General features: G+C 43.8%; 1 protein-coding gene across 1 annotated transcript; it reads right to left on the bottom strand.

Moving 5' to 3' along the window:
• Positions 1-4,206: 4,206 nt before the first annotated feature.
• LOC135616171 (heavy metal-associated isoprenylated plant protein 2-like) lies at positions 4,207-4,915 on the bottom strand. The gene is made up of 3 exons (XM_065115357.1): positions 4,788-4,915; positions 4,636-4,711; positions 4,207-4,558 (listed from the first exon to the last, which is right to left on the bottom strand). The coding sequence occupies exons 1-3, from the start codon at positions 4,791-4,793 to the stop codon at positions 4,305-4,307; spliced, it is 336 nt and encodes a 111-aa protein (XP_064971429.1). The 5' UTR covers positions 4,794-4,915; the 3' UTR covers positions 4,207-4,304.
• Positions 4,916-11,617: the final 6,702 nt, after the last annotated feature.

The raw sequence follows: 11,617 nt of genomic DNA, 5'->3' as shown, positions 1-11,617 counted from the left end.
ATCCAACGACAAAAATGATTCGAAGTGAAAAATCAGAGAAAAAAACTATGGTGGAAGAAGAAGAAAAAGACGAGGCAAGAGATACCTTTCATGGGCAAAAGGACGGAAAGGAGAAGACGAGGAGAATAGGGCAAAAGAAAGGGAAATCCAGAGCTCGAAACGCAAGCAAGTTTCTTACATGTAATAATTATGATAGACTTGGAAGCTGTTTTATCAAAGAGAACAACACAGCCGTCTAATCGAATGATGGATCGCCTGATGGATTACTTACAACTCCGTTTCTACTATGACTGGCTTGGACGCAGTCTAGTCAATGGACACTGATGATACAAATTTATAATCCATACCCTTCAAAACAGTAGTTTGCTTTGCTAAATTTGTTTTATAAAGTAAATTTTTAGGCATGTTAATTCTATCATAAAATGGAAAGAAAGGAAGCATTGGCAAATAAATCTATACAAGGTACTAAAATGACAACAAAATTTGAAGAGAAACTTTTATCTCGTCCTCCTGTACTCTTAACATTATAAGAATTAAATATTCTGTGTTTCGTAAGTCAGTGCTTTGGACAATTGTGAAACATCACAAAAGGATAATTAGTCCAGATAAAAATATTTCAATGATCAGTGACGAATAGAGGATTTAATCCGACGATCTTGTCAAAACAGAGTCAACATCATTACTTAGCTGACATCTTCAAAGGTTTGGTAGCTTAGGACAACGACTCTAAGCGAAAGGTCAGAGAAAGGAGGGTTCGATCGGTTTAGGACAATGGCTCTAAGCTGACGGTCAGAGTACGGAGGGAACTTGAGAAGAAGGCGATGGGTGAGAGAGAGAGAGAGAGAGAGAGAGAGGGGAAAAGACGACAACAAGAGTAGGGCATAGGAAAGGAATGTCTTCTGTGTCGGCTCTCGACGACGGCCACATTGACTGCAATTAGGTGCTTGTAGAACATATGCTACCACAAACGTCGGGAGACCGTCAACTACAGGTGGCCAAAGGAGCCATCTTGTGCCGTAGAAGGATGCAAAGATGGATTACTAACTCTATTTTTTATGACGACTGACTTTGACGTGCTCATGTCAATGGACACCGATGAGGCAGTGTATGGGATGGCCCACAGACCAGACATGAAACGACTCTTCCAAAGTATAATTTCGGCATTCTAATCAACATGTTTTCTTAACTTGTCTCTTGTTGTTTTATGATTACATTCTAAAGAAACAAAAAAAGATGGTCCTGTCCGAGACAAAAAGGCAAAATTTTAAAGGATAGGCCATCTTAATTAGTTCTCACCATAAATTTCTACCTAGAAAAAATTGGGTTGGTAAGTATTCTGAACTTACGTGATTGAAAACAAAATTTCTTTAATGATAATGAATTCAAGTGTTTTTTTTAACAAGTATTGAAGGTTCGAAACTTATCCGGCATATTTTTTGGCTCCATCATTTATCCATTAATAAATAAATTTAAAAAGATTTTTGTTTGATGTGAGAGCAACCCTTGAAATTTATCTTAATGTTTTTGGTGTGGGATGTGCTTGAAAAACATTTTTCAGTGATCTAGGATTTGTTTTCCACAGTATATATAATAAGAGGAGATGGAGGACTTCCTCAAGAGAGTTCTCTTTTGTATTTTAATATTTTTCACATAGTAATGAATTGAGTTTCTCTCTATCAATACAGGTCAAAGATATCGAACCATATAAATCTTATGTTCATTTATTATTTATTATTTATTATTTTATTATTAATTCTCTTGATTAATAAGGTGGCTTTGTCTTGCTTAAAACTGACACAAATATATACTTTCTCATTTAATTGGGAGTCCCCTAAAATAATTGTAGCATTTATAATAGCCCCATTTTCAAGGCATTTCAGTAATTTGAAGCCATCAACTAAGTCACACACACACACACACACATTTTCAAGGCATTTCAGTAATTTGAAGCCATCAACTAAGTCACACACACACACACACACACACACGTAACTTTGATCAGTATTGGCCGAGAAATTCTTTCATGTTCACACATAACGGTGTCAAGTATGTGACATAAATTGAGATTGCATCTTCATCCATCCATCATTGTCAGATCGATCATTTTCACATATAATCCGCCTTCATCATTTCATCTCTCGGAAAAAAAGTATTGGTCGCTCAGTTGACTCGTTTCATGCACTAAGTCTTTGTTTATTTTTACTTTGCAGTGTTAAAGAAGCAACGATAGGATGAGAGAGAGAGAGAGAGAGGGAGCAGTGGATGCAATTTGTATGGCTCCTCCTCCTCTGGTCATCCTTCTTCTTCTCTTCCTCTTCCTCCTCCTCGTCGGTCTCTCCCACGCTTACAATCTCCGCCGGTCTCTTGACCTTCCTCAGGGCTTTCACGATGAGCACCCGAATGATCGTCAACGTGCTCTTCTCCGTGCATATCGTGAAGCCGTTGAGGAAGGCAAAGAAGGCAATGGAGATCGTGATCGTGGGGTAAACCCGACAAGGAGGAGGAGGTGGAGCCACGCAGATTAACCTTTGGCTCCTTGTTGCAGCAGACACCTGCAGGTCATCTCAAAAACCAATGGCTATCGTCCTTCCAAGTTTGAACGGCAGTTGCATGCCGAGCCTGCTGCTTTTGGGGGTTTTGGGGTTTACTTCCTGTATTTCTGATTCATTAATTCTCATCGATGACGCTTCCCACAGATGTCTGTCCCACAACAATTCCAGAATTGCTTTGCAAATAATTTGCTTATATTCTTCCTCTCCTTTTAGTCTCCAACTCCTCAGTAATTACTCCCAAATAGATTGTCAATCCAAGAGAGCTGTCTCCCGCAGTCAACATTATATATAATACATATATTAGTTAGCTAACTCAATTATTCGATTCCAATCGGAAATAACATCTAGTAATATATTAGAATATCGCTCACCTAACACCATCACTCATGTCCCCTTACCCTACGTCATTTTTCTTCGTGCTTCTATTAAGAATCAGATTCCCTAACTTTAATTGCTACTAATTGTAATTACTATATTAAAATTTTTTTACGTATAATAAATCTATCATTTGTCTAATCGTCCTACATAACTATACTATTTCTCTATCTCTTAAATCAGAACTTTGGACAATTGCGAAACATAACAAAAGGATAGTTTGCGTACCAAGAAATATAAATAAAATGGGTGTCACTTGGACGCTCTATCTCAAGTCCACCTAGTTAGTCTATTCCATGCTAACGACTTATAGCGGGAGGTCCCAAGGAGGAGGAGAAGGCACAGGAAAGAAAGTCTCCGGTGGGAGCTCTTGTTCCACGTCTAAATGCTTACAAGTGAATCACGTGCTACCAACACTGACTGTCCATTACAGACGACAATGCCGTCTTGTGCTCCAGAAGCACAGAAAGATGGAGCACGACTCTATTTTCTACACCGACCGGCTTCGTTGTGGTCTAAGTCGATGGACACTTGTGATCGAAGACAGTGCATGGTCCACAGCCTCGACATGAAGCAAATCTTCCAAAGAATAATTACATGCTTCGATCAGTCAGTCATGAGCAGGCATACATCTCAGCCTACAACTGTTGCTGCACCTAACCTGTTTTCTTAAGGAATCGTCGTTCGGCTGTTCTATTGTTTTATAGAACAATAGAATAGCTACCTGATTTCTAGCAGCCCCAGCACCGGTGTCATCAAAACAAATCTTAAAAATTGTGGTCGTCAACTAAGTCTAGTTGTCATCTACTTGGTGTGCATAGAGTCGTCTTGATTATATTATCTTTGAAGCTTGTTGATGTTCTGAATATATCAGAACAATACAACTTATTTTTTGACGACGCTCTCATCTCACTATGCCTGCAGCATCGATCCCACTATCTCTACTACCGACTGCGTATGAAATGTTGGATCAGATTGGTGCCTGCATGACTAAAGCATACGAGAGGGGCTTAGAGCTTCAACCATCGGATGGTGGGATGTGAGGAGACTAGAGAGAGAATTGTATGATTCCAGTTATTCTCTTTTTGTTCTCTCTTTGTTTCTTATGGGAATAAGGATTTTTAAGTGCTGACCAAAATGGATATGAGAAGAACAGGTAACTCGCAACGTTTGGTCTGTATTCTTTCATTGTCGCAGGTAAATTGAGGGTGAATCTTGTTCTTTTTCCCTCGATCCTTTGCTGTGTTAAAGAAGCAAGTAGATGCTGGAAGGGGACGCATGGTGGAAGTTTGAGCATATTATAAACCCTAGAAGAGAGCGAGAGAGAGAGAGAGAGAGAGAGAGAGAGAGAGAGAGCAGCGTATATGCGTGCATACATCAGCAAATGGTGCATATGTTTGGTTCGTCCTGCCATATCATCACAGGCCTGCAAGCGTTGCAACAGGGGGGCAACTTGCAGGGGTCCTTCTTATCGTCCTTCTTCTCTTCCTTCTTTTTGTCGGGCTCTCCCACGCTCACGATCTCCGCCGGCTTCTTGGCCTTCCTCAGGGCTTTCACGATGAGCACCGCATCGACGACCCCAACGATCGTCACCGTGCTCTTCTCCACGTCCACTGCCATCGAAACAATCCCTACCAGTCACCAGCAGTCTGAATCAGGCATCCATCACTTCCAACAACTATGGTTAAGAACCATCAGAAAAAATTACCTTCGAATTTGGAGATGGTGGTCAAGATGCAGACCGTGCACTTGCTGCACAAGATGCTCACCTTCAACACGATCTTCTGCAATCGGATCGATTCCATGAACGAAAAAGATGGGAAACCAAAACAAACAGAGTCATGGATGGCCATCACTTACCTTCATGGTCGACGACACTGTATCTTAAGACTCGGGACACGCGAACTCCTGCCACGCAAGTTGAGACCTATATAGTGCTGAGACAGAAGACTCTTCCGCTTGGTTGAGCCGGCACCCAAGTTGACTGAATCAACGTCTACTTATCTCTGGAACTGACGGGCGCGCTGAGGTCTTGGCTGTGACACAACAACCACAAAAAATACAGCACTTACTCATCGACATGGCGCACATCGAGGACCACACCGTCGTAACCCTACCTCCTCAAGACCATTGGATGCGCGACACGTAACGGGGTCACACCGCAGGTCATGACTTTTCTCGCGACATGCCGCAGTCGTGGGATCAGGGTAAGCCGTCATGGCACGGTGTACGTTCATCAATCATTGAGAAGGTGAGCGAGTGTCAGAGTGAGACTTCGGTGCAGGTTCCTTCTTCATCAGAAAGGGATCTTATCTTTATCATATTTATAAGAACTTGTAGTGGGATATTGCAGCCCAAACTGATTTGTGTGGTATGTTGTTCCATATAATACTTCCAAAAGCCTAACATAATTGGATAATATAGGGATTCAATATTAAATGTTCGAGTGACAAGTTTGTACCTTAACATCATATTGTTTCAATATTAATTAATTACCAGTTCTAATTCTCCATCACATTTAACACACGACTGCTGCAAAACCATTGCCATTTTCGTACATGAGAGGCAGATTTGTTGAATTGAAATTGCACAACAAAATCTTCAAAGTTTCTAGAGAAGCTTGTAATAATTATATAACCTGTTTTAATAATCTCATGGTGCAAGAGTGTTGTATCCTCTCCTTAGAACTCTCTCTCCCCCTCCTCTTCCACCCCCTTACCATTCTCTCACGGTCACGAGACTCTATCCCTCGTCCCTCTGACCCTCCTTATCAGAAGATTCATATTCTCTTGATAAAACCCTTTTTCACGACGAATTCTTCATGAAGTCTTCTACATCATTCCCTTTTGGATCATATCAATACTTCAATATTTAACTTTGTTCAATTTGCTAAGGAGAAATTGCAGGCTTGGAGGAAACCATAGGTTTCTTGCTTGGTCGGTAAATTTCTTCGATGTCAGTTTTATAAAATATTTTGCTAAAATTTGGTTGGTTTCCTCTTCTTTATCGATTCTTGGTTTGGAGGCAAGTTTCTTTCTATTTCATTTTGAATCAGATTCTAATGCTATTAAAGTTCTTACTTCCTATTTCATTTTGAATCAAATTCTAATACTATCAAAGGTTTTACTGAGAGACCTTGGAACCTCCATGGAGGTATTCTTTAACTCGTACAATAGAAACCTAACTTTCATGAAAGAATTGATTTTGCCTCTTTGAGGATAAGACTCCCTAGTTTATTAATAGATTATTGGAATGAAGAATTACTCTTCCAGATTATTTCCCTACTTGGCCATCCTACTAAAATTGATTTGCGTTCTTTGAAGCTTGAGTGAGGAAGGTATGCTTGGATCTACACTGAATTGGACATTGCCAACCTTATCAAACAAGGCATATGGACAGGGCGGCATAATAATGGCAATTTTTAAATTACTACCTATGAAAATCTTCCTTCACATTGTTTTCATTATGGATGGCTTAGCCATAAGACTCCCTAGTTTATCAATGGAGTATTGGAATGAAAAATCACTCTTCCATATTACTTTGCTGCTTGGCCATTATATTAAAATTGATCTATATTCTTTGAAGATTGAGCAAGGAAAGTATGCTTGGATCTACGTTGAAATGGATATTACCAATCCTATCAAATAAGGCATATGGATAGGGCAACCTAATACTGATATTTTTTAGATTATTACAAATAAAAATCTTCTTCCACATCATTATTGTTGTGGGCAGCTTGCCATAAAACCAATATATGTCCTTATGATTCTAAAACTATGCTAATTTCTTCTTTGGGCTCTTCGTTAGAACCCTTGCATATTCTAAACTTGGGATTGATCTCTTTAGGGGATCGACCTCCTTGGAACTCTATAGGGGTTCCTCCCTCCAAGTTGCTGCTCAAAGGCTGCAGAAAAGATTCATCTATTGCTTATCAAAAGAGGAGGAATACATGGCTATTTATACGGTTTCTAAACCCTAACTCCTAATAGGACTCCTACTCAAGACTCCTACTTCTAACCAACTCCTAATAGGACTTCTACTCAAGACTCCTATTCCTTTATAACTCCTAATTCTTCTCTAAGAAACAACCTCCTAACCCTAGCCGACCTCTTCACCTTTTTAATAGGGGTCGGCTTAGGTAGATTTTACATGAATGTCCCTCTCAATTAGGACTCTCCTAGCTAGAGTCCTAACAGACCTCTTCAAATCAGCCTTGTCCTCGAGGCTGACGATTCATGAATTTTGGGAATTTGATCTTCAAGTCGTCATAGTTCTCCCAAGTTGTCACGGACAAACTTCGAAACAGGGTGTTTGATGTAATGCTTATGTATGTCCATATCTTTTGGCATGTTCATGCCTTGTACAACATGTAGAGGGGCGGCCGAAGGCTTAATAGTCCCATTTTAGTTGGGTTGGTGGCCTCTTTAGGCTTGTAAATAAAGGTTGTGTCATGTGGACACGTGCGAGAGATTTTTGGTCTATAATGGACCATTTTACCCTTTGTTGTGCCATTGTTCAGAGCTTATAAAGTCTGTTTGTAATTTGCATTGTCTATGAAGTGTTTTTCAGAGATGTTTGCTTGTGGATCCCGATTGAGGCGTTCTCTCTAACCCGTTCTCTCTTTTGGTGGTCCTAAGGGATAATAGGAGGCTTCGGGGAGGCTGACCTTTGCGGACGGACACACAAGGGTGCCGCACGACTTAGGCAAAACCAGTTAAGTCCGTGACACATGGTATCAGAGCGGGACAAGCACTTATAGAAACGCTTAGCATGCAAACGTGGGGGACCTAGCGGGGCTGCGTTGAGGGCAGTCAGCACACGCGCGACCGTTTGGGGGAAAACGGGCATGGAGATGTAGGGAAAAGGAGTCGCTCAGAGGAGCGGGCATCTGACATTGGCATTTAGAGGAATGGCCAACCCTTCGCGCAAGAGGCACCACGAGAATAGACAAGCTTGGAAGAATGTGGAGCGCACAAAGGTTGGGATGGCTGAGTTTGAGCTATGGCTCAACGTTGACAACCATACTTGATGGTGCTCAAGCCAAGCGAGGCGCTTGGTAAAGGATGAGACCATGCAAGGTGGAATGAGTTGCTTAACGACCAAAAGAGTTATGCAAAGCTCACAGAGGTGAGGGGAATTGCTAACTCGAAGAATTTGGTACTCATGCATGGGCTTGTATGCGGACGATGGAATGTTTGTGGCCATCCCAAGGCGACCGAAACTCGGTGCCATGGAGCATTGAAACTTTCTCTTCGGCATGTGAAGGATACGTCCGTAGGAGGCTGAAATGTGCAATGAGTTCAGCATGTTGCTAGGCCTTGAGGGGTGCAGCGGGGACTGTATTGACGGGGAGTCGCAATCTAGCAAGTGCGTTTGCAAGAGGCAGAACAATGCACAGTTTGTTTAGCAGATCGGAGTAGTCCAAGGGGATGGTGGTCTCCGAAACGAAGAGAGATGTTGCTCCAATGGGACAGCTATCCAGGAGGGATAAGTCCCGGCTCTCCAAAGGGAGAATCATGTGAGATGGACCTCACATGTTGATGAGGAGTACCTCAACAAACAACAACTCCACGAAGCTCGATGGACTGAGCAAGCGGCGAGGAGTCATCGTATGATCTCGTTTGAGAGAATGCATTGGTGGATGCATTGCGAGATCAAGTGGGGGAGCGACCCAAAGCAACTTAAATGAAGGCACACTTGGAGTCGATGTGGAGATCGGACTCAAGGGAGGGCTGACCCATGGAATGGTGGGTGCGAGGACCACCATCGACTCAATGCAAAAACGAGGAGCGGAGCAACTTGGGTGTAACTTGGCGAAGTACTTAAGCCGCATGAAGGGAGCCAGCATAGAAGTTGGAACGTGGAGCAGAGGCACAGTGCTTTCCTTAGACAGAGGTCAAGGACATGAACTCTTGCAGAGGCAAGAGTAGGATCATGTTGTTCCATGGGTCCTTCATTCTGACGGAGCGGACTCATCTTGCATGGTGCCAAAGACGAAGGGAGCTTCGGGGCACATGCACCTTATCTCGGAGAAGCATTTGATGGAGGAACTAAGGTGACTCAATTTACGGAGGCGAAGTTGGGTACAGAAGGCCTTAGCACGGGGCAAGAGGACGCAGAGGCGGGTACTCTTGAAGAATATGCCACAGTGTTGCCATTCGAGTTGCTATGAAGGAAGCGGTGCGCAGCGGAGATTGTGCTGGTAGGGGCAGAGGCCCAGGATCCAGACAATGGTGCACAAACTACAGTGAAGTCGGTGGACTTCGGGAGCTACTAGGCGACGGACTGTCCTAGAGCGGTGCTTCATCTAGGTGTGACCCAAGAGTGGGTGGATGAAGGTCGATTGCCAAAGGAGCGAACAAAATCGAAGGTGGAGGAGACCCTGCGATGTATTGGCAGAGGCCACACATGGAGGGTTCACAATTCGAGTTTATTCCACAAGGATCAGAATGCAATGGAGATGTCACCAGGAGGCGACATGGTGCAGCGGATCGTGGTGGAACAGTTCGTGGCAATGCGATACACATGACTTAGTCCCGGGAGGGACTGGATCATATGGAGATATGATCGGGAGCTACTGGAAGCTCCACTTCGGTGAACAACACGACGGCAAGAAGGGCTATGGATTCAAGGAGTGAAGGCCATGGTACCATAGAGGCGGGTCTTCCGGGCGTGCATCGAATTTTGCATCGGATGAAAACCTTGGTCATCAGCATATGGGGGCTGTGTTCCACTAGGGGAAAAGTTCGAATGCAAGTACCAGTGAGTCCCATGGGAGGGACTTGATCATGCGGAGGTATGATCGAAGCAGCTGGAGAGTTGGACTGCTCCAGAGCTCATATTCGCTTAAGGGAGCCCGGCAAGTTAGAGGACAAGGCCGAGTAAGCGAACGTTGCTACCAAGGAAGCTAAGGAGAACAAAATCGGTGCAAACCCTACAACGTGATGGCAGAGGCCATGCATGGGAGTTACAGTCTGTCTTTCCATCGACCAAATGGACTGCTTGGAGAACACAGAGGTGTTGAAGCAGGGGGTCGAAAGGGGCGAGGAAGCGATGATGAGTCCAGAGGGACTTAGGTACCCAAAATCAAGGATCAGTTAGAATGGAGGTGGACTCAGAGGAGTGCCACAGAGACATATCTACTGATCGTGAAGAAAAGGGATGCAGATGCGAGGCGACGGATAGTAGGGCCATGGGCATGGCAGCGCCATGGTACCGTAGAGGCGGGACTTCCGTGAAAGTCATTGATCCCTTGCTCTCATAGAGGGAGAGCACTTGGTTGTGAAAGGGGCCAAGGAGGTGGAGAATGCAGAGGCAATCTTCAAGTACCGAGACAAGGCTGAAGGGCAGAGGCCGAAGAACTTCGTAAGACTGGTGTCAATGTGCTTCTCATCAAGATAGCCGAAAGTGAAGGACTTCGGGTCATGCAAGAGTGCATAACCAAGGAACGAAGCAGGCAGTATGCGGTGCTGTACCTTTGCTACTCAGAGGAGTAGGCGGCAGGGTTGATGGAGAAGATGGTACAATCCCAGAGGCGACCAAACCTATAAGAGAACTACTCCAATTGGGGTGAAAACTTCCTACATTCCAGAAGTTCAATGGCATTGAGAAGGTGAATCACAGTAGCTAACTCAACGCAAGGAGTGCAAACACTTCAAGTGCTTCAGAAGTGTGAGCAAAGAGTAGGCGAAGGCTAGTAACCAGCTCGATGCATGAAGTACAACCTCGAGGAGGCGGGCGAAGTCAAGTAACCTTTGCCTTCTCAACTCTTAAGAGAATGGGCGAAACCAAGTACCCCAAGTCTCTTATCTATCTAGTAGAGGAGCTCTGCACAAGTTCAAAGACCCTTCGAAGATAATGGAAGACAATAGTTGTCAAATCCTCACCAATGGTGATCAGTGCTACTGAGAGTAGATTGTCCGCTTCATTTCCCAACGAAATGCCAATCGAAAGCGGAAGTGATGCGAACCTACTTGGATGTGACAACTAAGTGAAAGAAGAGTCAATGAGCAAATTTTGTGGAGGAAGGACCCAAAACTTCAGAAGTTTGCGAGACGATGCTCGTTAAAGCTCCAACAAGCATCCACCCAGTTCATGCAGCATGTGGAATTTGAGAGACTGGCGCAGTAAAGATGGTCTTTTCCTTCATCTGGGGGATCCGCAGGAATCAACAATGATCAACACAACTCAGCCAACCCCACACCAGAGTCAGAGTCATTGGTGAGTTGCAGCAGCATGGCGGATCAAAGGTTCGACTACTCAAAAACAGCAGCGGAGAGCAGCAAGGACCCAAGAGGAGCATTGTAGCTGGAGCAGAAGATTGAAGACTCAGCAAAAGCGAGGAGTTGCAGTGTCGACAAAGGCTTCAACGAGGACGTCGAAGGAATAAGTGGGGGAGAATGTCACGGACAAACTTCGAAACAGGGTGTTTGATGTAATGCTTATGTATGTCCGTGTCTTTTGGCATGTTCATGCCTTGTACAGCATGTAGAGGGGCGGCCGAAGGCTTAGTAGTCCCATTTTAGTTGGGTTGGTGGCCTCTTTAGGCTTGTAAATAAAGGTTGTGTCATGTGGACACGTGCGAGAGATTTTTGGTCTGTAATGGACCATTTTACCCTTTGTTGTGCCACTGTTCAGAGCTTGTAAAGTCTGTTTGTAATTTGCATTGTCTATGAAGTGTTTTTCAGAGA

Source organism: Musa acuminata, chromosome BXJ2-7 (assembly GCF_036884655.1).
Source record: "Musa acuminata AAA Group cultivar baxijiao chromosome BXJ2-7, Cavendish_Baxijiao_AAA, whole genome shotgun sequence".
NCBI lineage: Eukaryota > Viridiplantae > Streptophyta > Magnoliopsida > Zingiberales > Musaceae > Musa > Musa acuminata.
The sequence above is the reverse complement of the archived record's forward strand: the minus strand, read 5'-3'. Positions and strand labels throughout refer to the sequence as shown.